This window comes from Anomaloglossus baeobatrachus, chromosome 2 (assembly GCF_048569485.1).
Source record: "Anomaloglossus baeobatrachus isolate aAnoBae1 chromosome 2, aAnoBae1.hap1, whole genome shotgun sequence".
Lineage (NCBI taxonomy): Eukaryota > Metazoa > Chordata > Amphibia > Anura > Aromobatidae > Anomaloglossus > Anomaloglossus baeobatrachus.
In genome coordinates this window covers 231495026-231522056 of record NC_134354.1, presented here as the reverse complement: position 1 = coordinate 231522056, position 27031 = coordinate 231495026, and the positions used below count along the sequence as shown (strand labels likewise).

General features: G+C 46.3%; 1 protein-coding gene across 3 annotated transcripts in view; it reads right to left on the bottom strand.

The window, feature by feature from the left end:
* Positions 1-27031, bottom strand: part of SLC60A1 (solute carrier family 60 member 1) — a 138209-nt gene that overhangs the window by 3842 nt on the left and 107336 nt on the right. For all 3 annotated transcript variants that reach the window (XM_075333681.1, XM_075333682.1, XM_075333680.1), the window contains 2 exons: positions 11925-11995; positions 7735-7855 (listed from right to left, as the gene is read on the bottom strand). In XM_075333681.1, coding sequence (XP_075189796.1) covers positions 7735-7855; positions 11925-11995 — 192 coding nt within the window. The remainder of the gene's footprint in view (positions 1-7734; positions 7856-11924; positions 11996-27031) is intronic.

Below are 27031 nucleotides of genomic sequence, written 5' to 3'. Positions count from 1 at the left end.
CAGCAACCAGTGACCAGCCCCCAGCGCCGCGTGGAAGATGCTGCGCTTGGTAACTAAGGTAAATATCGGTTAACCAACCCGATATTTACCTTGGTTACCAGCGCACGGAGCTACACGTGCAGAGAGCAGGGAGCAGCGCACACTGAGCGCTGCTCCCTGCTCTCCTAGTTACAGCACACATCGGGTTAATTAACCTGATGTGTCCTGCAGCTACATGTGCACAGAGCAGGAGCCGGCACTGACAGTGAGAGCGGCGGAGGCTGGTAACAAAGGTAAATATCGGGTAACCAAGGACAGGGCTTCTTGGTTACCCGATGTTTACTGTGGTTACCAGCCTCCGCAGAAGCCGGCTCCTGCTGCCTGCACATTTAGTTGTTGCTGTCTCGCTGTCACACACAGCGATCTGTGCTTCACAGCGGGACAGCAACAACTAAAAAATGGCCCAGGACATTCAGCAACAACCAACGACCTCACAGCAGGGGCCAGGTTGTTGCTGGATGTCACACACAGCAACATCGCTAGCAACGTCACAAAAGTTGTTCGTTAGCAGCGATGTTGCTAGCGATGTTGCTTAGTGTGACGGGGCCTTTAGCTTTTTGGACAGTTCCTTTTGAGCTCATGATTCTCATTTGGTCTGACATGCACTGTGAGCTGTGAGGTCTTATATAGACAGATGTGTGCCAAGTCTATCAGTTTAATTAAACACAGCTGGACTCCATTGAAGGAGTAGAACCATCTCAAGGAGGATCACAAGGAAATGGACAGCATGTGACTTAAATATGAATGTCTGAGCAAAGGGTCTGAAAACTTATGACCATGTGATATTTCAATTTTACTTGTTTAAAAAATTTGCAAAAATGTCTACATTTCAGTTTTTTTCTGTCAAGATGGGAGATGGGGTGCAGAGTGTACATTAATGGAAAAAAATGAACTTTTTTGAATTTACCAAATGGCTGCAATGACACAAAGAGAGAAAAATTTAAAGGGGTCTGAATACTTTCCGTACCCACTATATGTGGTTTTTAAATAGGATGACTGGAGTATGTGGTGCTTTGAGCAACTCCCCAATCAGCTTTACAAGCATAAAGTCATTTAGCAGATACCCATCATCGGCTTTTAAAACTTGGCATCTGTCTAGGTCTGCTTGGTATTGGTACTGTCAAGCTAAGGCTATGTTCCCACGTGTGTGCTCTGCACTGCAGCTAAAAGGTGCGCTTCAGAGCGCAGCTAAACAGCTGCGTTCTGAAGCGCATGGTGCCGGCAGAGAACGTGCGCTCTGCATGCTGCCTCTCCCTATAGACAGCATGCAAACCGCACCGAAGAAGTGACATGTCACTTCTTAGAACGCGCGCTTTGGGCAGCAGCCGAATCGCTGCGTTCTAATACGCCACATGGGCACGGCTCCTGCACAATCTCCATAGATTGTACAGGGGACGCAGGACGCATGCAGTTACGCTGCGGTGCAAATCGCAGCGTAACTGCATGTAAACACGCAATGTGGGCACATAGCCTAATAGTGCTCAAATAAATTCATAACAAAAGTCATGCAAGGTTGAGCTAAGGATTCTTGGACTTTGGATTGAACTATAAGTAGGAAGATTAAGCATTAGCAGGCATCTGACCATGAAATGTCATAGTACCCTAACAGATATATAGTCAGGACCAAAAGATTTAATACTGACACAAGTTTTGCTTTTCACAAACTTTGCTTCTTCAGTGTTTTTAGGTCCTTTAGTAGAAGTATCTCATATGTTTTAAACCTTTTTTTGACAAATACATCAAATTTATGAGAAAACTCAATATATAGAGTCTTCAACATTTATTTTACAAGACTTCTGCAATTTGCTCTGGCCACTGGATATCCCCTTCTGGGCCAAATCCTAGCTGATGACAATACATTCTTGCCTAATCAGTGCTTGAAATTTGTCACAAGTTCTGTGTTTTTGTTTGTCCACACCCTTTTTGAGGATTAACCACAGGTTCTCTCAATGGGACTAAGATTTTGGGAGTTTCATTGCCATTGACCCAAAATGTTAATGTTTTGCTCATGGAGCCACTTAGTTTTCACTTTTGTCTTGTGACATGGTCTCCAATATGCTGGAAAAAGCATTGTTCATCACCAAATTTCAGCTAGTTCATTGGAAGAAGTTGCACGTGAAAGAAGTTTAGATCCCTTCCTTTATTTATGATTGTGTTCTTAGGCACAATTGTGAGTGGACCCACTTGCTTGGATGAAAAGCATCAGCACAGACTGGGTGTTTTACTATTAGGCTAAGACCGCACTTTGCGTTTCCACCTGTGTTTCTGCTGCTTTTTAGGTCCGTTTTGAGAAGCACCTTTTTCATGCCAAAAGGCATGCGTTTTGATTTCACAGCAAAGTCTATGGAAAATGGTGATTTTCAGACCGCACTTTGCGTTTCTAAATGCTGCGTTTAATTTGCATATTTTGTGGCAAAAACCATGCGTTCAAAGAAGCAGCATGTCAATTGTTTTTGCCATTTTGGGTGCGTTTTGCTAACATTGAAGTCAATGAGAAATGGCAAAAACCAAGATTCCTTCAAATTCCTGTGTTTTACCTGCTTTTTATGTGCAGAAAGCATGCGTGTTGGACTACCAAAACGCATGCTATATGAACATAAAAAAAAATGATTTCATATGTCCCTTTACACACACACATAGTCCGACAATTAAATTAAAGAAAAATAATAAATTATTGCTATTTTTCCAAAAAATAGTATATTACCGCTATAATTTTAATCATTATTTCTATTTTCTAAATTATTTCTTAAATTCTATGTGTTCTTTTTTTTTCTCTTTTTTCATTGTGTTTGACTATTTAAACTTTATTTAGCAGTGTCTTGATGTTCAAAACGCATCTGTCAAAACGCAGGTGAAAAAGCGCTGAAAACGCATCTAAAACGCGGTAAATACGCATGCGTTTTCAGCGCTAAAGTTCTGAAAAAGGCAACTTTGGTCAAATCCATTAAGCCCAAAACGTGCGTTTAGAACTGCAAGTAGGAGAACGCAAAGTGCGGTCTTAGCCTTAGCATGATTCAGGACTCATGGTACTGCTCACCTTTTCTTCTCTGGACAGTCATTCTTCCAGATGTCCCAAATAGTCTGAAGGGTGATTCATGTGAGAAAATAACTTTACCCCAATTCTATGCAGACTAATCCATTTTCTTCATGCAAGATGTCAGTCATTCCTTGGTGTTTTTCTTGGAGAAAAGTGGCTTCTTTGCTGCCCTTCTTGACAGGCCAGCCTCCAAAAGCCTTTGTGTGTGCAGATGCACTGACATATCTGCTGCCATTTCTAAGCAAGGTCTACACTGGTGGTGAACTGATCTTGTAAATGAATATAATCTTTAGGAGACAATTCTGGCACCTGATGGTCTTTATTGGGCGCTCCAATGCTTTCTTCACATCATTTGGTCCTCTCACTTTGAAGTTCCTAATGATTTGATAAATGATTGGTTTAGGGGCAATCTAAAGGTACCATCACACATAACGAGATCGCTAGCGAGATCGCTGCTGAGTCACGGTTTCCGTGACGCAGTAGCAATCCCGTTAGCAATCTCGTTATGTGTGACACCTACCAGCGATCAGGCCCCTGCTGTGAGATCTCTAGTCGTTGCAGAATGGTCCAGGCCATTTTCTTTAAAGGCGACGTCCTGCTGGGCAGGACACATCGCTGTGTTTGACACTGTGTGACAGGGTCACAGTGACTGCTGAGATCGTTATACAGGTCGCTACTGCGACCTGTATTGTTCTTGCATTATTGGTAAGGTCTGACTGTGTGACATCTCACCTGCGACCTCCCAGCGACTTACCTGTGATCCCTATCAGGTCGCATCGTTTTCGGGATCGCTGGTAAGTCGTGTGTGACTGGGCCTCTACAAACTGCAATGTCTTTTGTCTGTAAAGCCCTTTTGATGCACAGCAGTGATAATTGCACATTTCCTTGTAGATAACCATGGTTAACAGAAAAAGACAATGATTTCAAGCATCGGTCCTTTTAAATCAACCAGTCAGATCTTATAATTCAATCAGCAAGGCAGGAAGATGTCAGATGCCTTGTCATCATTAACACTAATTCCTGAACTAATGAAAAGGTCACGGAAATGATATAAGTAGGTCATTTTGTGATAGGGCTGATAAAGTCAAAAGGCTTTTTGAGGGATTAAATAAATTTTCAGGTGAAGAACTTACTTCCTTACAATTCATTTAATCTTTCTTTATGGAAAGAGTTATGGAAAATTGCCAGAGTCTCATAGAGAATGAATAGAGTGGTGGTCGGACATGTGCTTTGCCACCCCATTCTAAAGGCTACTTTACACACTGCGATATCGGTCCCGATATCGCTAGTGTGGGTACCCGCCCCCATCTGTTGCGCGACACGGGCAAATCGCTGCCCGTGCCACACAACATCGCCCAGACCTGTCACACATACTTACCTGCCCGGCGACGTCGCTGTGACCGGCGAACCGCCTCCTTTCTAAGGGGGCGGTCCGTGCGGCGTCACAGCGACATCACGGAGCAGCCGCCCAATAGCAGCGGAGGGGCGGAGATGAGCGGGACGTAACATCCCGCCCACCTCCTTCCTTCCGCATAGCGGCCGGGACGCAGGTAAGGAGAGGTTCCTCGTTCCTGCGGCGTCACACATACCGATGTGTGCTGCCGCAGGAGCGACGAGCTACATCGTTACTGCTGCAGTAACGATAATAGAGAATGGACCACCATGTCACCGATGAGCGATTTTGCACGTTTTTGTAACGATGCAAAATCGCTCATCGGTGTCACACGCAGCAACATCGCTAATGCGGCCGGATGTGCGTCACAAATTCCGTGACCCCAACGACTCCGCGTTAGCGATGTCGCAGCGTGTAAAGCCCCCTTTACAGACATAAAAGAACCCCATTCTAGCAATCACTGTGTTCCAGCCATCAGACCCCAACCGCTCTATAATTTATCATCTTTCTGATGAAAGATGATAACTTCTTTTTGGCGGACAATCCCTTTAATATCATGGGGTGCCAATACTGTTGACCACACCCTTATTTAGCTTTGATAAATTAAATTTTAGGGGGACTTACAACTTGTATTATTATTTTTCAGACCCTGCACTTCAAGGTTTACTGTAATTAAATAATCATCAATCTTCAATTTTTTAAAGGGAATCTGTCAGCAGGTTTTTTTCTACCTCATCTGACAGCAACATAATGTAGGCAAGGAGATTCTGAATCACATGGGGGTAGAACATAGTGTATTGGGTGCAGACGTTCTGTCACAATCAATGAATTGAGTTTTCAGCATGTAGCTGAGACCAGGGATCTGTCCCACCCACACCAGGCTCTCAGTAGAGATTGTGCATTGACTGTCAGGTGTCAATCACAGCAAGAGGTGTGTTGGACAGGCATGCACATGGCTTTCTAGTCTTGTAATGTTTATCACATGGTAATTAAGCTATTAGATTATGTAAACAATTGCGCACACACTGATAAAAAACAAAAAGCAACTGTGCTTCTCTTAACTCTTAGAGCATGCTGTCCTCAGCTTACATAGCAAAAACCTGCTGACAGATTCTCTTTGATGAATCCTAACTCTGGTAAGAACTTGTGTAGCTGTATTGAATTTCAAAAATGAGTTAGGCCAGATTCACATTTCTGACTTTCACAGTCCTAATACGGACCATGATGTCCATTGACTGCTGGTTTCCCTACCCAAACCTAACAGCTTCAAATATGCTTATGGAGCTTTTGAGTTTAAGTGTGAAGACTTGCGGCCAATCCATACAGCGTGGTCCATACTCAAAGTGTGAAAGTTGTCGGATGAGTGAAACAGGCCAAAGGCTGATAAATGTACTTCAATAGTAACATCAAAGAGGGAGAATGTAACCAACTTCTCTGCCCACCTGCCCTAATATTAAAATCAATACTCTTGATGGCTTGGGGCATGACTACATGACAAGAGTGGTAGGACTTGGGATTTTTACCAAACCAATGCTGTAGATTTTTTCCACTATAAAACATTTATTGTATTCTAGATTTTTGGTGAAATCTCTGGAAGCACACTTCAAAATTCCAGGTAGCTGTGTTCAATTGTAAAAATAAAGCAAATATACAATGCAGGAGTAATGTAGAGAATAAGCAGGATAAGAAGCTGAAAACAGCACAAAAGTAACGGATTTCCTTTTATTCCTTCACATGTTCAAAATGTTTTTAAACCCTGAAGCCAAAGAAAAGTATGTAAAGAAGCTCTGTTCATCTTCCTATAAAATAAGCTCAAAGTTGTCAATTCTGCATAGCGATAAATGTATGCTCAATTAGCTGGTTATGTGCGGGCGCAGGGCAAGGAACACTTGGTATACAGATCCTACATATAGGATATTATATAAAGCACTCTGAATGCCTCTAGCTGTAAAGGGTGCTTGACACGCGACATCGCTAACGATATATCGTCGGGGTCACGTCGGTAGTGATGCACATCCGGTGCCGTTAGCGACATCGCTGCGTGTGACGCCAATAAGCGACGATCAACGAGCGCAAAACGTGAAAAATCGTTGCTCGTTGACACGTCGTTCATTTCCTTAATATCGTTGCTGCTGCAGGTATGATGTTGTTCGTCGTTCCTGCGGCAGCACACATCGCTATGTGTGACACCGCAGGAACGACGAACATCTCCTTACCTGCGCCCACCGGCAATGAGGAAGGAAGAAGGTGGGCGGCATGTTCCGGCCGCTCATCTCTGCCCCTCCTCTGCTATTGGACGGCTGCCGTGTGACGTCGCACGAACCGCCCCCTTAGAAAGGAGGCGGCTCGCCGGCCAGAGCGATGTCGCAGAACAGGTATGTGCGTGTGACGCTGCCGTAGCGACAATGTTCGCTACGGCAGCGATCACCACATATCGCACCAACGACGGGTGCGGGTGCTATCGCTCGCGACATCGCTAGCAATCTCTAGCGATGTCGCAGCGTGTAAAGCACCCTTTAGTCTTCCTCCTCAAATCCGGGCACTCTGCGCCATGATCAGATCTTGGAACTATGCTTTTGTTTAGTGTATGTTAGCGTGAGCCTTTCTAGGTACAACATGCGTACAAAACTTCCTTGGTGACCCCATAATGTAAGTTTACCGAAATACATTATTTCACATAATTAACTTTCTGACAAATCCAAAATGAAAATGTGTGCTGTATACCAGGTGAGACCCCCACTGATCTCATGAACCAGTGGATCCCAGTTCTTAGTATTGCAATGGATGCACCTTGAAATCAATGTGGCAAGGTAAAACCTGCAAATGTTTTAAATGTATTTTGGTTATAAATTGGTATGCTTGTTTACAGTAGAAAATAAATAGATATTTTGTACGGTTAAAACCTGTATTTGTCAAACTTTTAACCCTTGCAATATAATCTTTCATTGTGTAATATATAGTGGAGTTAAGACTTTTAGTTTCACATACAGACTGTTCCTGTGATCTGTAATATTTGTCCTTCTTGTGCCAAATAAGACACATACAGTAAATTAGGATAGCACTCACCTTCGTAGAGCAAATATTTTCAGACTCAAACAACAAACAGAAAATTTTACTTTCCTACTGTGACCACATCAAAGCCTAAGAGGTTAGAGTCTTTTTGGTTCTGTTACCTGCACACAATCAGTAATTTTTACCTCTTTCTTTGAACAATATGTGCATGAGTTGCAGCTAGTAAGACCTAATACAAATGTGGTTTCCTTACCTTCAAAGCCCCTGGGATGCATGTTGTCAAGTACTAGCAGCAATACAAAGAGTGACAGAGCCAGTATAGAGAGACTGACCCCACAAACCAAGAAACTGTAGCTGCCTTGTATCTGGATAACCTGCATTCAAGAAAATATGCAGCAATTAAATTCTTGGTAATTGATATCATATACGCATCCTCTATAGACAAAGATATATAAAGTATTGGTAATGGTATAGGAAACATTTCTTTATTTACACTAATAGTTAAGGCACAGAGTTTTCACTGACCCACCAGTTGCAAGAGAGGTTTCTCATACTCCATCAATCCGACATATGCAACAGAAATAGAACTAGCAAGACTCTACATGATACTTTACTACTTGATTCTCTTGCCAAGACATCAGTGAGCATATTCCTGATCTGTGTTGCCTGGATCCCAATGTAAAAATATGACGGACCAGAATACAGATTATATATAATATATATGTACCGGTATGTATCTATATGTATACATATCTAATATATAAAGCTGAGTATGTGTGTGTGTGTATGTGTGTGTGTGTATGTCCGCTATAGGAATCCACACCCTCGCATTTACAATCCCAAAATTTTGCACAGACTTCTCATTTCACTCCGGGAACGTCATAGACTATGTTTTGAATTCAATGGAGTTGGAAGCTACAGGTCATTAATAGGAGCACTGATTGGTTGCTATAGGCAATGAAGGACATTCTTAGTATAAGACAGCTTAAGTTTGAGGTAATATAAGATAGAGATACGGATAGAGAGACAGAGGCACACAGAGACAGACACACAGTCATACACAGAGACAGACACACAAATAGACAGAGACACACAGAGATAGAGACAAGCAGAGACAGAGACATACACACAGACACAAATATAGAGAAACAAAGAGACAGAGACATATCGAGATACACAGAGAGACACAGAGACAGAAACAGACAAAGACACACACACACACACACAGAGACACAGGAACACACAGAGACCCACACAGAGTCTAATACAGGGACACACAGAGACTAATACAGAGGCCGAGACACAGAGACAGACAGAGAGAGAGACAGACAGAAAGGCAAAGTGAGAGAGAAAGTTACTATCCGAGACACCGCTGGGTACTACAGGCCTGTATTGGCTTGCTCAAATCCTTCTGTCTCTTCATGTAATCCAACCCAAACTTGAAGGCTCTGTGGGAGCCATATCATTACTCAGTCTTTACTCTGGAGATAATTCTTAATGACGCTGGCTGTATGTTTGGAATTGTTGTCGTGCTGCAGAATAAATTCTGAGCCAATGAGATGCCTTCATGATAGTATTGTTTTATAGATAAGTACTGTATGTGCCTGCATTTCTCAGAATTGAGGACATCATTAATTCTGACTTAATCCCTGACTCCATTAAGTGAAATGCAGCCCCAAACTTGCAGGGAACCTCCACCATGCTTCACTGTTGCCTTCAGACACTCATTAATGTACCACATTCCAGCCTTTGACAAACAAACTGCCTTCTGTTACACAGCCATATATTCTACATATTTTACTCTTTTCAAAGCACCTGATGACAACTTCTGTACCACATTTCATATCTTTTTATGCATAGTTGACTCACTTGGCCTTGTTTACGTTGCTTACAATTCTTCCTGGAAGGCCTTACTTCTCCAAACAGTAGATGGGTGTATCTAAGTCTTACTGGTTACTGTCAGTTTTCAGCTGATGTTGGGCTGGGCATTTTCTGAGGTCAGATCAAAGTACTATAGTACGCATGGGTGGGCGGTCTTTGACCTTTCCTTGCTCAAGGGCAGAGCAGATCAAAGTGTGCATGCGCATGAGCACAATGGAGACCTCTGTGTGAATGAGGTAGGATGCGTCATACACAAAGGGCTGGGTAGAAGGACAGCAATCTCACAAGATGGATGAGGCACTGGGCAGAGACCAGGGACCCCCATCAGACCGGACCGCCCCGTATAATAAAGGAGTTTTTTACGTTCCACAGAGCGTTCTTGGCTCTTATATACAGTCATGGCCAAAAGTTTTGAGAATGACACCAAAATTATATTTTCACATGATCTGTTGCCCTCTGGTTTTTAATTGTGTTTGTCTGATGTTTACATCACATACAGAAATATAATTGCAATCATATTATGAGTACCAAAAGGTTATATTGACAGTTAGAATGAGTTAATGCAGCAAGTCAATATTTGCAGTGTTGACCCTTCTTCTTCAGGACCTCTGCAATTCTCCCTGGCATGCTCTCAATCAACTTCTGGATCAAATCCTGACTGATAGCTGTCCATTCTTGCATAAGCAATGCTTGCATTTTGCCAGAATTTGTTGGTTTTTGTTTGTCCACCCGTCTCTTGATGATTGCCCACAAGTTCTCAATGGGATTAAGATCTGGGGAGTTTCCAGGCCATGGACCCAAAATCTCTGTTTTGTTCTATGAGCCATTTAGTGATCACCTTTGCTTTATGTCAAGGTGCTCCATCATGCTGGAAAAGGCATTGTTGGGTGCCAAACTGCTCTTGGACAGTTGGGAGAAGTTGCTCTTGGAGGACATTCTGGTACCATTCTTTATTCATGGCTGTGTTTTTAGGCAAGACTGTGAGTGAGCCGATTCCCTTGGCTGAGAAGCAACCCCACACATGAATCGTTTCAGGATGCTTAACAGTTGGCATGAGACAAGACTGGTGGTAGCGTTCACCTCTTCTTCTCCTAATAAGCTGTTTTCCAGATGTCCCAAACAATCGAAAAGGGGATTCATCTGAGTAAATGACTTTACCCCAGTCCTCAGCAGTCCACTCCCTGTACCTTTTGCAGAATAGTCAGTCCCTGATGTTTTTTCTGGAGAGAAGTGGCTTCTTTGCTGCCCTCCTTGAAACCAGGCCTTGCTCAAGCAGTCTCCACCTCACAGTGCGTGCAGAAGCACTCACACCAGCCTGCTGCCATTGCTGAGCTAGCTCGGCACTGCTGGTAGTCCAATCCCGCAGCTGAAACAGTTTTAAGATACGGTCCTGGCGTTTGCTGGTCCTTCTTGGGCGCCCTGGAGCCTTTTTGGCAACAATGGAAGCTCTCTTCTTGAAGCTCTTGTTGATGCGATAGATTGATGACTGAGGTGCAATCTTTGTAGCTGCGATACTCTTCCCTGTTAGGCCATTTTTGTGCAGAGCAATGATGGCTGCACGTGTTTCTTTAGAGATAACCATGGTTAACTGAAGAGAAACAATGATACCAAGCACCAGCCTCCTTTTAAAGTGTCCAGTGGTGACATTCTTACTTAATCATGACTGATTGATCGCCAGCCCTGTCCTCATCAACACCCACACCTGTGTTAATGAAACAATCACTAAAACAATGTTAGCTGCTCCTTTTAAGGCAGGAATGCAATGATGTTGAAATGTGCTTTGGGGGTTAAAGTTCATTTTCTTAGCCAATATTGACTTTGCAAGTAATTGCTGTTAAGCTGATCACTCTTTATGACATTATGGAGTATATGCAAATTGCCATTAGAAAAACTTAAGCAGTAGACTTTGTAAAAATTAATATTTGTAGCATTCTCAAAACTTTTGGCCATGACTGTACAGTATTCTGGAATGCTGTATATAGGGGCTCACTGGTGGTGGCCGTAGCTCATAAGGAAAAAACCTGGTGACAGGCTCCCTTTAAACGAGTCTATAAAATGCATTGGATTTGTAATCCTGCCTGAGCCACTCGGATAAATTTGGTGTATTTTAGAACTATCTTCTCCACGTATACATTAACTATTTCTGTGTGTAGATTAATGAAAAAGAATACTATCCGTTTTATAATAAAGTTCAAAAATATGTGTTCTGAAAACTTTCTATAAGCACCGTATGTTACACAGTCATATATCTAGATTTATAAATTACATAAACCATTTACAGTCATGGGACGCCCACTATAGACAGTGAGTCAGTGACGACTACATGCAAAATACTTGCTCCAATGTGCATCATAATAGGGATTCAGCCACACTTTGAGAACTGGAACGGATCCCAGAAAAGGAACCAAGAGGAGAAATTTCATAGTGAAAGGGTTTCATTGTCTCCCAAGATTGTTCCTCATTTTATTTTAATTGTTAAAGGGTAACCAGTGTCAACAGCATAAAGGAGAGCGAATTGGAATTATTGACCTAACATTCCCCACAAACCTAATCATGTCTTACCGTTCCTACTAGTATCTGAAGAACCATCTCACCCATCCCAGCGGCGGTAACAAGAACTGTTGTAGCACATCCTGTAGATGTAAAGAAGAGAAAATAGTGTGACGGGTCCTCTGACAGTAAATGTATGCAGGTTTATTACATTTATAGGAGATTAGAGAAAAAAAACAAGTTCAGACCACACGGTAGAGGCCATTGAAATAAACTGAACTGCTTTTTCAGCATTCTGATATTAGACAGCGGCACAATACTGATATTGTAAACTGAGACTTAGGCGGGCTTTGCACGTTGCGACATCGGTAACAATGTGTTACCGACGCTGCAGCAATAGTCCCCACCCCCGTCGCAGGTGCGATATCTTGTGATTGCTGCCGTAGCGAATATTATCGCTACGGCAGCTTCACATGCACTTACCTGCCCTGCGATGTCACTCTGGCCGGCGACCCGCCTCCTTACTAAGGGGGCGGGTTGTGCGGCGTCATAGCGACGTCACACGGCAGGCAGCCAATAGAAGCGGAGGGGCGGAGATAAGCGGGACGTAAACATCCCGCCCACCTCCTTCCTTCCGCATAGCCGGTCGGGACGCAGGTAGGAGATGTTCCTCGCTCCAGCGGCTTCACACACAGCGATGTGTGCTGCCTGCTGGAACGAGGAACAACATCGTACCGTCGCAGCAGCGGCATTATGGAAATGTCGGACCCTACACCGATCATACGATAGCAACGCTTTTGCGCGCATTAATCGTATGTAAAAGGCTTTACACACTATGATGTCGACAGTGATGCCGGATGTGCGTCACTTTCGATTTGACCCCACCGACATCGCACCTGCGATATCGTAGTGTGCAAATGTAAGGGGTGGGCAGACCCCTTACAAGGAGGCGCAGTTTCCCCCTGAACACTGTTAATGTTGATGTGATTTAATAAAGATGTTTTATTCTGTTTTAGTGGGTTTCCCCTAGTGGCCGGGTGGGACGGCTGTCCCCACAGCAACAGTGTAGGAGCAAGGTGGAGCCGGCAGCAGAAGGGGGAGGGAGAAAAGGAGTTGTTAAGGAAAAGTTAGAGTCTGAGGCAGTTGAGTACGGGACGGGAGAGAAGAAGAGGCAGAGTGTGGGAGCTGGGTGAACAGGAAAGCGAGAGAAAAGAAGAGAAGAAGTGTCCTCAAGTGTGAAGCAGTATTGGTGTGGGTCCAGTCTGTGTTAGCCGAAGTGGGAGCCAGGTGAAGTGGAGTAGCCGGGCACATCCCCACTAGAGGAGACATCCAGAGAAGGTTTTCCCCAGCCGAAAGTTGTGACATCATCCGAGTATTGCCTCTGTCATGAAGAAGTGTACAATAAACATGCCTGCTGGTTCAATTGATCCACGTCTATCAAGTGTTTGTATCTCTGACGGCGACATCTGCACCACCACACTCTGCCCCACCAAGACATCTCCTGTCCCAAAAGTGACGGCGGAGCCAGGGGTAAGTCTGCTAGAAAAAGGGGCCACGACTACAACCCCCGAGACACCCCTGGCACCCTGTTACATGTGGCGTAGTCGGCAGGATCCGGATTATTGGCGAAGGGTCCCGATTCCATGGTGGGAAGAACAAGTGGTGCCTAAGGTGTTGGACCGGGTACAAGATGGCGGCAAGATGGCCGCCGTCTTCACGAACACAGTGAGCGCGCGAAGAATTGGCGCCAAAAGAAAAGCCTGGGGCTGGCCGGTGAAGAAAAAGAAGTGCGGAGTGCGCCGCTCAAAGAGGGGAGGTGCTGGCCCCAGGATGCTGATGAAGACATGTGAAGTGGGCGGCGTTACAGGAAAAAAGAAGAGCCGCCTCGGCCGGGTCGATTTGATGTGCGAGACTGGGGGTGGAGTGTATTCAAGAGCGGGAAAAGAAGGCCCGCCTCCACCTTCCCCAGCATCTCCACCTGCCCCGGCGCCATTGCAAGAAACGCCAACCCAGAGACCGACTCCGAGCGAGATGGAGACCCGGAGAAAACAGCATGCTGCAGTGGGCGCGCTGGTAGCAACCAGCCTGGGGAGAGGACGCCCGAAGCAGACTGCGACCGCGGAAGGACTTACCCTTAACCTACCGGCTGTGCCAGGAGGACCGGAGCGGCCCACAAAAGTAACGTGGGTCACTTCCTGGGATGCCGCGACCGGTGAGACCTCGACTGAAGTTCGGGCCACCTACACGGCGCAGCTATGGCCGGGAGGCGAAGTCCTGGGAGCACCACTCCAGTGTCCGGAGGTGTTCACGCCAGGCGAGGTGAGACCTCCAACCCACACAGCAGTTCCGGCCCCGGAAGAGCAACATGCCCGGGAGCTAGAAGAAGACGAGTGGGGATTCTTTTGGGAGCCGGTAAAGCCGACGCCCCTGACTCAGCGAAAGTCCCCACCGCCTGAACCCGATCCGGTGCAGGAAAGGTTACTGGCCGAGACCGTGGCCCGCGAGATGATGGCCGGTCCCCTTAGCGACGAGTTTGATCGGCAGTGCACCGTTGGCACCGTGGTCAAATTTAATCAGGCGGAGGGCTATGGATTCATTGAGGATGAAGAGACCGGTGACCATTTCTTCTACAACCGGGTTAACCTGGACATTGAGGGCTTACCACAACGCCTTCATACGCTGTACCCGGGAGAAAAGGTGAAGTTCCGGAGAGAGGTGGGATGCCGGGGCCTATTTGCCGTGGGAGTGACCCGGATGCCCACGACACAAGAGGCCGCACAGTGGCAGCAAGAGATCGAATGGGAAGAGTGCCAGTACCGGAGACGCACTCAACAGAGACCGGTGCTGGCTGAGATTTCCCGGCCGAGAAACACTCTGGCGGTGTTGCCAGAAATCATGACAGGACGGAGTGCTGACCCAGAAAAGGGGACACCGGCGGTGTTAGCGATCCACCAGAGCATGGTCACACACCCGGTGATCGTCGTGGGTAGTACCCAGCCGTCCCGTTCAGCGACCCCATCACCCCCGTCGGGGGTTGAAGAGGCAAAACCGGAGACAGAGGCGCCAGAACCACCAGTCAACTACGAACCATTCTGGAGGCTGCGCCGCTTGCCAGGTCAGTCCCTTTCCGATTATGTGAGGGCCCAGCGGGCCGAATGGCAGCGCGCTTACCACCCCGAGTGACCCGTAATGACCGGAGATAATGGACCTGTTTGTGTTGAGTACCGGCATTGTTGAAAGAGCCGGAAAAGTTCCACAGTTTGCAACCATGTTTAAGCTACCGAGCCCGGAAGGAGCCTGATGCTGGACTGAGCCCAGGGCTCCCTCTGTGTTGTTAACGGAGACTTTACTGTTTGTACTCCTACCTACAAAGACCGGGAGTGCTGTGAAAGCCTCTGGGCAGAAGACCAGCCAAGACCGGGAGTGCTGTAACGGCCTCCGGGCACACCGTCTACAAAGACCGGGAGCTCCCAGGAGGGACTCCGGGCGCAGAACTTGTGCGCCCCTTGCGTGTGCCTTGATGTGGACATGTTTATAGTGTTATAAAAATGATTTTGCTGCTAACTTGTGTTTTTAGAGTCGTGCCTTGCCGGGAGGCTAAGGCTTAAAGAGGGGAGGAATGTAAGGGGTGGGCAGACCCCTTACAAGGAGGCGCAGTTTCCCCCTGAACACTGTTAATGTTGATGTGATTTAATAAAGATGTTTTATTCTGTTTTAGTGGGTTTCCCCTAGTGGCCGGGTGGGACGGCTGTCCCCACAGCAACAGTGTAGGAGCAAGGTGGAGCCGGCAGCAGAAGGGGGAGGGAGAAAAGGAGTTGTTAAGGAAAAGTTAGAGTCTGAGGCAGTTGAGTACGGGACGGGAGAGAAGAAGCAGAAGGGGCAGAGTGTGGGAGCTGGGTGAACAGGAAAGCGAGAGAAAAGAAGAGAAGACGTGTCCTCAAGTGTGAAGCAGTATTGGTGTGGGTCCAGTCTGTGTTAGCCGAAGTGGGAGCCAGGTGAAGTGGAGTAGCCGGGCACATCCCCACTAGAGGAGACATCCAGAGAAGGTTTTCCCCAGCCGAAAGTTGTGACATCATCCAAGTATTGCCTCTGTCATGAAGAAGTGTACAATAAACATGCCTGCTGGTTCAATTGATCCACGTCTATCAAGTGTTTGTATCTCTGATGGCGACATCTGCACCACCACACTCTGCCCCACCAAGACATCTCCTGTCCCAAAAGTGACGGCGGAGCCAGGGGTAAGTCTGCTAGAAAAAGGGGCCACGACTACAACCCCCGAGACACCCCTGGCACCCCGTTACACAAAGCCCGACTAAGGCTAGATGTACAGAGCACAATAGTGTAGCACTTCTTTATGGGGTCAGACATTAGAAAATATCCAAATCCTTCACTGCCAGCCTGTGAGATGTGCAACCTATGCATTAGCACATCAACCCCCCCGTGCTATAAGAGGTGCCACCAAAGAGTTGTCACACAAAGCTTGTGACCAGGGCCGGGCTGCGACTAAAATTCAGCCCTCTCATTTTCAAGGACACAGATTTACTTAGGATGGCTTTACACGCTGCGACATCCCTAGCCGATGCTAGCGATACCGAGCGTGATAGCACCCGCCCCTATCGTTATGGTGCTATTTGGTGATCGCTGCCGTAGCAAACATTATCGCTACGGCAGCGTCACACGTACTTACCTGCTCGGCGACGTCGCTGTGACCGGCGAACCGCCTCCTTTCTAAGGGGGCGGTTCGCTTAGCGTCACAGCGACGTCACTAAGCGGCCGCCCAATCAAAGCGGAGGGGCGGAGATGAGCGGGACGAACATCCCGCCCACCTTCTTCCTTCCTCATTGCTGGCGTGTGGCAGGTAAAGAGAGGTTCCTCGTTCCTGCGGCGTCACACACAGCGATGTGTGCTGCCGCAGGGACGAGGAACCACTTCGCCCAGCGACAGCAGCGATAATTGGCAGCGGACCCCCATGTCAACGAGGAGCGATTTTGGACGTTTTTGCAACGATCCAAAATCGCTCCGAGGAGTCACACACAACGAGATCGCTACAGCGGCCGGATGTGCGTCACAAAATCCGTGACCCCAACGAGATCCCTGTAGTGATCTCGTAGCTTGTAAAGCCCGCTTTAGTGTAACTTCTGTATAATCTATGGTCTTTAGATAGTGGACTAAAGGTCAGCAGCATACAATGAAAATGCTGTGTGCTGGTCACTAGTGATGGGCGGACTCGCAGATAACCCGAATTGGCGGGTCTAACCGGCTTTAAACAAAAAAACGATTCTGGACTGAATTTTATCCCGCATATCGAGCCGGACACCGATTTCCATCTAAGTCAGTGGGAGTCAGAATCCGGCACATAAAAATGGTGGTAGAAGGGACAGGAAGATTGGAGCAAGCGCGTTATACTTCCCAGTCTCCGGTAAAAAAAAATTACAGCAGGAGCAAAACAGTAACAATGCAGTGACATGACAAGAATCTGCATAAGTAATCATATGCTAAATAGCTGCAAGTCACATTTTTGTATGAGATAGCCAACATGATCTAATATATAAAGCTGAGTGTATGTATGTGTGGCGCCCCTGAGGCTTCAGTCGAACCAGGTTCCTGAGGAGGTCAGTCCCGGTTTCATCTCATTACACACTCAAATACACACCAGGTTGCCCTGTTCCCACTGGGGACTGGGCTAGGGTCGGGTAGTAAAGGGGTCGCCGACAGAGAGGCATTTGCAGGATGCCCTCAACAGGGCCCCAGTCCCACTAGCTTAGAATCTGGGAGGTACAGCCAGTAGGGGGAGTCAGGAGACAACACAATAGTTAGAGAGTTCTCCAGAAGGAGAGCAGCGGAGCAGTCGCATCTACAGGTGCTTCGGTGGGAAGGAGGAGAAAGTTCACAACGGTTGCCGCGGGGAGGGGGATCTGTGCTCCCCACGGAACCGATGCCACACAGGGCGGCAGGACCCTAGGGAAGATCATACTTCACGTTGGTTTTCCAGAATCTGCATGGACGGGGAAAGTTTCAAGCTTCCCTGTCCACACAGCTCCCGACAGCACAGTGCCATATAGGATCCGGGGCCTTGCTTTAAGCCGAACCCCACATCGGAACCGCGGCACCTGTATATAGGGACAAGAGTACATCTCGTGAAACCCAGGGTTCCCTCGTAGCTTCAAGCCAGGGCATCCACAGACAGGCGTTACAAGGAGAAACCCAACGAACACCAAACCGGGCTGACCTCTAAAGGGATTCGGGTTCGACGGAGCCCATCATAGTATGTGACCGGTATTACCTGGGTGAGCGGCATCGTACAAAAGTGAGTAAAACAACCTGGAACCGCAGCCATAGACTCTGACTCTTTATTACTCGTACTGCCGATCCCCGCCGCCATTACTACTTCACTCATTCATTATCCTCCCCGGGGCCCGCTACACCTGTGGAGAGCGATACCATCACTGGCTGCTACTATCATCAGCCCCGGAGGACTTCGACAGCAGCGGCGGCCCATTCCCTGGCCCCATACCACAGGTGGCGTCACGACAAACACCTCACTACTACCCCCAACATCTCTCCCCTGCCACCTTCTGTACACCTCGGGGCAACAGAGCTGGGCTAGGCCGCCTGTGACAACGACAGTCGACGGCCTGGCGAAGAGTAGGTTAAATGCAAGCTGCCCCGTGGGGCGCTACATATGTGTGTGTGTGTGTGTGTCCGCTAAAGGAATCTGCACCGTCACATTTACAATCACAAAACTTTGCACAGCGACCTCATTTGACTCAGGGAACATCATAAACTTTGTTTTGAGGGGAAATTTTAACTCCGCGCTTTACAGTTATTTACCACAAAAACGCTTACTTACTGTTTGGATGTGTGAGGTAATATATTGGCTGTTTTGATAGTTAGCCTGGATATTTATCAGGTGGTCTATAGCAACCAATCACAGCTCTGCTTCTATTTTGCTAAAGGTCATTAATGGGAGCTCTGATTGGTTGCTATAGGCAACAAAGGACATTCTTAGTACAAGACAGCTTATGTGTCAGTTAATATGACTGTGTGCTGCTGACTAGTTATTTTAGGAAATTCACTGTAATGGATTGAAACCAGCATTCAAATAGAATGGGAAGAGCATAAGAAACATGCCTGAATGCATCTCTGACTCCCAGGTTACTGCTGGGAACAATATTGTCAGAGTACTACACCACTGTTACGGATTTTACAGAGTGACTACCAGAGTGGCTACCAGATGACCGCAGCAGAACATAAAGTCAAATCAAATGTTCCTTTTTTTCTGGTGTATTCCGATGCACATCTTCCCACCGAAAGAAGGGTATATGGTTCATGGTTTCTGCTTTACCTTGTCCTCCTCCTCCTCCTCCACCATATCAATAGGGTAATCATGTAGCTCATGGTTTTATCTTTTTCTTATCCCTTTCCTCCCATGCCATATCAACATAGTCACCATGCAGCTCTCGCTCTCAATTTTTAGAGGGCCATCAGTGAGCCCTCACTCAATTAATAGAAGGCCATCAGGTGGCCCTCACTCATACATTTTGGAGGGTTATCAGGCAGCCTTCACATATACATTTTTGAGGGCCATCAAAAACTTGCAGGGCGGGGACTGAATCATGGCGCCCCGGCTCAAGAGTTGTCATGTGGAGTTGATACCAAGATGTCATGTCACAGACAAAGTCAGAAACAAAATGGGTGGTCTAAATAAAAGTCCAAGTTGGAGAACAGGATAAATCAGGATGACACAACATAAGCAAAGAATAAACCTATAAACCAGATAGCAGAAGGGTTAGGTTTAAATAGTTGATAACCTGACCCAGGAATCTCAGTTAGAGGTGATTAAAAACGAAGTGTAATCATAAAGCTACCTGATAGTGATGGGCGGACTCGCAGATAACAGGGATCAGCGGGTCTAACTGGGACAGGAGCAAGCGGGCTCCACTTACCGAGGTACACTGCTTCCAGGCTACTCATTCACTTTCGGAGCCGCTCATTTACCTTCATTGCATTAGCACTGCTTTCCCTGCCCACCAGCATCTGTGATTGGTTGCAGTCAGACACACCCCAGCCTGAGTGTCAGCGTGTCAGCTGACTGCTTCCAATCACAGAAGCCATGTAGGTCTATTGTGGTATAAAAATAAATAAACAAATAAATTGGCATAGTGTCCCCCCATACTATGATGCCCAGCACAGATAAAGCATACAGCTATAGGCTGCAGCCCCCAGCCGTGCGCTTATCTTGGCTGTGTATCAAAATAAGATGAACTGCATGTATGTTTTGTTTTTTTAAATAATTTAAATAAATAATTTTAAAAAAACACCATGCAATTTTGATATCCAGCCCAACAGCTGGGGGCTGGTATTCTCAGGCTGGGGAGACCCATGCTTATTGGGCCACCCAGCCTAAAAATAGCGGCCTGCAGCCACCCAGAATTGCCGCATTCATGAGATGTGACAATGCCGGTGCTTTAACTAGCTCTTCCCAATTGCCCTAGTGCACTAGCAATTGGAGTAATAAGGTGTTAATGGCAGCTCAGAACTGCCACTAAGCATAGGTGGAGGACCATGGGAACCTCCAGCTGTGACCGCAAATCACCTGAGTGATGTCATCACTGATTGTGTGGCTCACTCAGTCTCTGCCTGCAGCTCACAGCGGGTGGTCATATTCTATGGCCACTCAGTGTGAATTCAGATGTAGCAGAGCTGAATCGCCGTGGGACCTCATGTGGATTACGTTGAACCTGCAGGGGTGCTTTGGAGGTTAATAGAGGGTGCTTTTTTGTCTTTTATTTCAAACAAGGGATTTTTTCGGTGTTTGTGTTTATTTCTTTTCACTTACAGATTAGTAATGAGGGGGCTCTCATAGATGCCTCCCATTACTAATCTAGGGCTTAGTGGCAGCTGTTATTAACCTTAAACTTAAACTTATTATCCTGATTACCACTGCACCAGGGCAATCTGGAAGAGCTGGTTAAAAAGCCAAGCTTGTCACATCTAATGGTTGCTGCAGGCTACTATTTTTAGGCTGGGAGCCCGATAAGCATGGGTCTCCCCAACCTGAGAATACCAGCCACCAGCTGTTGGGCTTTATCATGGCTTGGTATCACAATTGGGGCGGCTGCACGTTGAGGTTTTTTTATTTATTTAAATTTTTAATAAAAAAAAAGCTGCATGCGATTCCTCTTACTTTGATACACAGCCAAGATAAGCGCACAGCTGGAGGCTGCAGCCTGTAGCTGTATGCTTTATCTGTGCTGGGTATCACAATATGGGAGAACCCTAGGCCAATTGTTTTATTTATTGATTGATTTTTACACCACGATAGTGACCCGCAGACAGTGCCTGTGATTGGAGGCAGTCACACGCTGTCACAAAGGCTGGGATCGTGTGTGACTGCAACCAATCCCAGATGCTGGGACTGGCAGGTGAGCAGGTAAAGCAGTGCATATGGATGAGCAATAATGAGTGGCCCTGGAAGAAGAACAAGAGGCCGCGGGAGCAGTTACAGCTGCGCCGGAGCCTCGGTAAGTATGAAGCACTTGCTACATTCATATTTTCTTTATTTTTCTTTTCTTTTATTTTTTCATTTCCCGAGTGGCGGATCATCAGCCGGAATTCACTGAGAATTCTGAGCCCGGCACTCAGGTACGTTTGAAACTTTTACAGTCCGAGTCTACCCATCACTACTTCCTGATTAAGCAGCACCAAAAGTCTAAAGAGAAAAAACAGGACTGTTGCCGTCATACGTCACCACCAATGAAGGCTCAACGCCCAAAGTGGACATAGAAGAGGCACAAGTTGGCACAGATGTTACAAAATGTTTTTGGAACAAAAGTAATCATGTTCAACCTTTTTACCATTATTATAGCAGAAATAAATGTGGCAAAGATTACTTATTTGTAAATGTGCAATTTACTGCAAATGTGGAACCTTTTTTCTGATCTGAGTAGAATGTGATATAGAGCATAATGACCCTAAAAAAATATTAAAACTTTTAATCTATGGGAAAAATGCACGATACTCTCATACTACCACAAAACCACTGTAGTGGTCACTTTATACATATATGCATTACCTTTAACCAGCTTCAACAGACATAAAAACCCCACATATTTTAAATCACTGGAATCTGTGGAAAACAAATCTCCTTATATTAAAAGAGTTTTCTCATTATTAAATTGGCATGGCAAGACAACATGAAAGTAAGCAAGTTAGAAATTCACCTAATTTTTCTATCTTTCTTTGAGTTATGACAGCTTTTATCCTACATAGTGTACAGCTAGTTGCTAACCAAAGAGGCCAGTGACTGGCCAACTATGAGCACTAGTTACATTCCAGGAGAGGAGTTAATTCCTTAGGTACAGTCAGCTCTCTCCGACCCATTAATTTATATAGAACAGTTAGGCTGCTTTCACAAATCCAGTTTTTGCCGTCAGGCAAAATCCGGCGAATTGCTGACAACACTGATCTAGCGTCTGTTGTTGCCGGATCAGTTTGTTTCCACATAGACTTTTATTAGCGCCAGATTGTGCCGCATGGCGTCTTGTTTCATCTGGCGTGCGCTGCATCCAGCGAAATTGCTGATCCGGCTGCCGGAAAGGACGCACACTGGGACGTTTTTTGTCTCCGGCAAAAAAACGCACCACGACGGAACCGGTGTTGGATAATAAGAGCCTATGGGTGCTGGATCCGTGAAAATGCAGCAAAAAAACGCATTCCAGTGATGGATCCAGTTTTTTAATCAGCACAGATAAAGCATCGGTCTCTCTGTCGATGTCGGTCTCTCTCTCTCTCCCCCTCTCTCATACTCATCGATCACCGACGCAGCGATGCACAGCTGTCACACTGCTCCGGCGGCTTCCCCTGCTTTTGAAAATGCCGTCCGCTCATTATTCCATTTCGTATTCACTGCTTCCCCTGCCCACCGGCACCTATGATTGGTTGCAGTCAGACCCGCCCACACGCTGAGTGACAGCTGTCTCACTGCAACCAATCACAGCCACCAGTAGGTGGGTCTATATCTTGCAGTAAAATAAATAAATAAATAATTATAAAAAACGGCGTGTGGTCACCCCAAATTTTGATACCAGCCAAAGTAAACCTACATGGCTGAAGGCTGGTATTCTCAGGAAGGGGAGCCCCCCAGCCTAAAAATATCAGCCAGCAGCCGCCCGTAATTGCTGCATCCATTAGATGGGACAGTCCCGGGACTCTACCCGGTTCATCCCGAATTGGCCTGGTGCGATGGCAATCGGGGTAATAAGGAGTTAATGGCAGCCCATAGCTTTCACTAAGTCCTAGGTTAATCATGGCAGGCGTCTATGAGACACCTTTCATGACTAATCTGTAGTGAAAGTAAATAAACACAAACACTGAAAAATCCCTTATTTGAAACAAAAGACAAAAAAAACCTCCCTCTTTCACCCCTTTATTAATCCCCAAATACCCCTCCAGGTCCGGCGTAATTCACACAAGGTCCCACAATGCTTTCAGCTCTGCTACATCGGAAGTTGACAGGAGCGGCTGTAGAACACCGCTGCTCGCTGTGAGCTCCACAGAGCAACTGAAGTGAGTTGCGCTGTCAGCGGTGACGTCACTCAGGTTACCTGCGGCCACAGTTGGATTCTCGGTACAAACTGCTACAACGGATCCGTTTTACCAGATCCGTTGCATCAGTTTTACCATAATCTGAGCCGGATCCGTTGCATTAGGCCCACGCTGGATTGTGCCTGATGGCAAAAATTGGATGTGTGAAAGTAGCTGCTCACCTTTACATTGATGAGCAAAAGGTAACAATGTTTTGAAATTTTGACTTTCAGGCTCCATATCTCACGAGCCACTACAGCTTTGAACGTGAGACTACCTTCATTTTATAGACAATCATCTAGGCTATCTTATACTGTAAATAAATCTGATTTTCAACTATTTAGCATATGATTAGTTATGCAGATTCTTGTCAGGTCACTGCATTGTTACTGTTTTACTCCTAGAACTCTAAATTTAAATTTTTATTATTTTGTTAGTATTTTGTAAATCCACCTTTGGGGTGCACTTAGATAGTGCTGGGCAGCACTATCTAAATGCACCCCACTTAATAGTATGTGCGTTATCAATAGTCTGTAAGTCAGACACTGTGTATCACACATACCTGTGTGATTGGCGCCTCATACAAGCCCTATTTTTGTAAAATTTCTGCAATCACCTCCTCCATGAATTTATAGGTTCAGAGTGGTTGTTTCATCAGTATTTTGCAGCTGTGCATTGGTAATTTGATTTTATGTTGGTAATGTCTGTTTCTTTTTCTGTGATGATTTTTTGAATTTATGTCCTACTAGCTGTAGTACCCGGGCGTTGCCTGGGATAGTAACTGTCTCTCTGTCTCTCTCCCAGTCTCTGTTTGTATGTCGCTGTCTGTCTGTCTCTCTGTCTGTGCCTTTTTTTGTCTGTCTGTGACTATGTCTCTGTCTGTCTGTTTCTATCTCTCTGTCTGTATTTGTATCCGTCTATCTGTCGCCATCTCTGTGTCTGTCTGTCTCTCTTTATCTCTCTGTCTGTCTCTATATGTGTGTCTGTCTCTCTCTTTCCAGGTCAGTCTCTTTCCAGGTCTGTCTCTTTCCAGGTCTGTCTCTTTGCCTGGCTGTCTCTTTGCCTGGCTGTCTCTTTGCCTGGCTGTCTTTTTACCCAGCTGTCTCTTTTCTAGTCTGTCTCTTTCCCGGTGTGTCTCTTTGCCCAGCTGTCTCTGTGCCTGGCTGTCTCTGTGCCCGGCTGTCTCTTAGCCCGTCTGTCTCTTTGCTGGCTGTCTTTTTACATGGCTGTCTCTTTCCAGGGCTGTCTCTTTCCAGGGCTGTCTTTTTGCCCGGCTGTCTCTTGCCCGGGCTGTCTCTGTGCCCGGCTGTCTCTCTGCCCGGCTGTCTCTGTCCACGTCTGTCTCTTTCCACGTCTGTCTGTCTCTTACCACGTCTGTCTCTGTGTCTCTTTCTGTCTCTCTCTGTCTCACTACCGACATCTTATTACCTCACACATATGCTTCTTATACTAACAGTTAATTTTGTTCTTATAGCAACCACTGACAGTTGCTATTAATAGCCTGCAGCTCCCACCTATTCAGTTTAATGGAGGCAGGATTTTTGAGAGTAACTGTAAAACGCGGGGTTCATTTTTCCCATCAAAACATTGTCTATCACGTTCCCTGGGTCACAGGAGGCGTCTGTGCAAAATTTCATGATTGTAAATGCGACGGTGCGGATTCCTTTAGCGGACACACACACGCACACACACACACACACACACACATACACATACATACACTGAGCTTTATATATTAGATGTGAGCCGTTTTCTATCTTATACATATACTTGATTTGCATCTGTTTAGCACATGATTAGTTATGCAGATTCTTGTCATGTCACTGCATTATTACTGTTTTACTCATAGAAATCTAAATTTAAATTTTTATTATTTTGTAAATTCATCTTTCTTATTCAAAACTGCCTGAATCCTTCTGGGCATGCTCTAGATCAGATTAATGCATGTCTCAACTGATATCTGATCTCAGCTCTCTTCTAAACATTCCCCTTTTTCCTTGTTTCTTCCAAACCTATTTGCACTCATCAGAGCCTAGTCTATTTACTTTTGTCTCATCACTCCAAATCACCCATTCCCAATATTCTACAGTTATTTTTGGTACTTTTTTGCAAAGTTGAGACGACTCTATTTATGGCCTGAAACACACATCCGTGAAACACGTGCGTGTTTGGTCCGTTTCCGTATATACCGGAGACACGGCCAAACGTGCACCAATGTTATTTAATGTTTGAGGACACATGTGCGTTTTTCATTAAGGTCCGTGGGTCCGTGTGCGTGCTACGTTTGTGTCTCCGTTTTGCACGGAAGCATGTCCGTTTTCAGCACGCAACACGCAGCACGGACCCAATGAAAGTCAATGGGTCTGTGCGCACGTCCGAGTGATACGGACGCATCTCTGTTTGCTCCCTGTACGTTTTGTGCTTTTTTCATGTGATGTCGGTCTTTTTTCTTTTTCTGTTTCATTCTCTCCCTCAGTCCGTCGGTCGGTCTCTCTCTATGTCTGTCGGTCGGTCTCTCTGTCTTATCTGTCCCTCTCGCTGTCTGTCGGTCAGTTCCCCCCCTCTCTCTTACTTACCGTTCCCCGATCTCCGGTGCGGTGCTGCACGGCTGTTCTCTAAACTCCAGCGGCTTTTCCTCTTTTGAAAAAGCCGGCCGCTCATTAATCAATCTCGTATTCCCTGCTTTACCCGCCCACCGGCAAATATGATTGGTTGCAGTGAGACACGCCCACACGCTGAGTGACAGCTGTCTAACTGCAACCAATCACAGCCGCCGGTGGGCGTGTCACTATGGAGCGGAGAAATAAATAAATAATTTAAAAACACGGCGTGCGGCCCCCCTATTTTAATACCAGCCAGATAAAGCCATACGGCTGCAGGCTGGTATTCTCAGGATGGGGAGCCCCACGTTATGGGGAGCCCCCCCCCAGCCAAACAATATCAGCCAGCAGACGCCCAGAATTGCCGCATACATTATATGCGACAGTTCTGGGACTGTACCCGGCTCTTCCCGATTTGCCCTGGTGCATTGGCAATCGGGGTAATAAGGAGTTAATGGCAGCCCATAGCTGCCACTAAATCCTAGATTAATCATGGCAGGCGTCTCCCCGAGATACCTTCCATGATTAATCTGTAAGTTACAGTTGAAAAACAGACACACACGAAAAATCCTTTATTAGAAATAAAAAACACTAACAAATTCCCTCATTACCAATTTATTAACCCCAACAAAGCCCTCCATGTCCGGCGTAATCCAGGATGGTCCAGCGTCGCATCCAGCTCTGCTGCATGAAGGTGACAGGAGCAGCAGAATACACCGCCGCTCCTGTCAGCTCCACGCAACAAATGAGGTGAGAAGCGCGATCAGCTGCTGTCAGTCACGTAACTCACGGCCACCGCTGGATCCAGCGGTGGCCACGGTCAACCTCAGTAACAGCTCAGCTGATCGCGCTACTCACCTCATTTGCTGCGTGGAGCTGACAGGAGCGGCGGTGTATTCTGCTGCTCCTGTCACCTTCATGCAGCAGAGCTGGATGAGATGCTGGAGGTCCGTGGATTACGCCGGATATGGAGGGCTTTGTTGGGGTTAATAA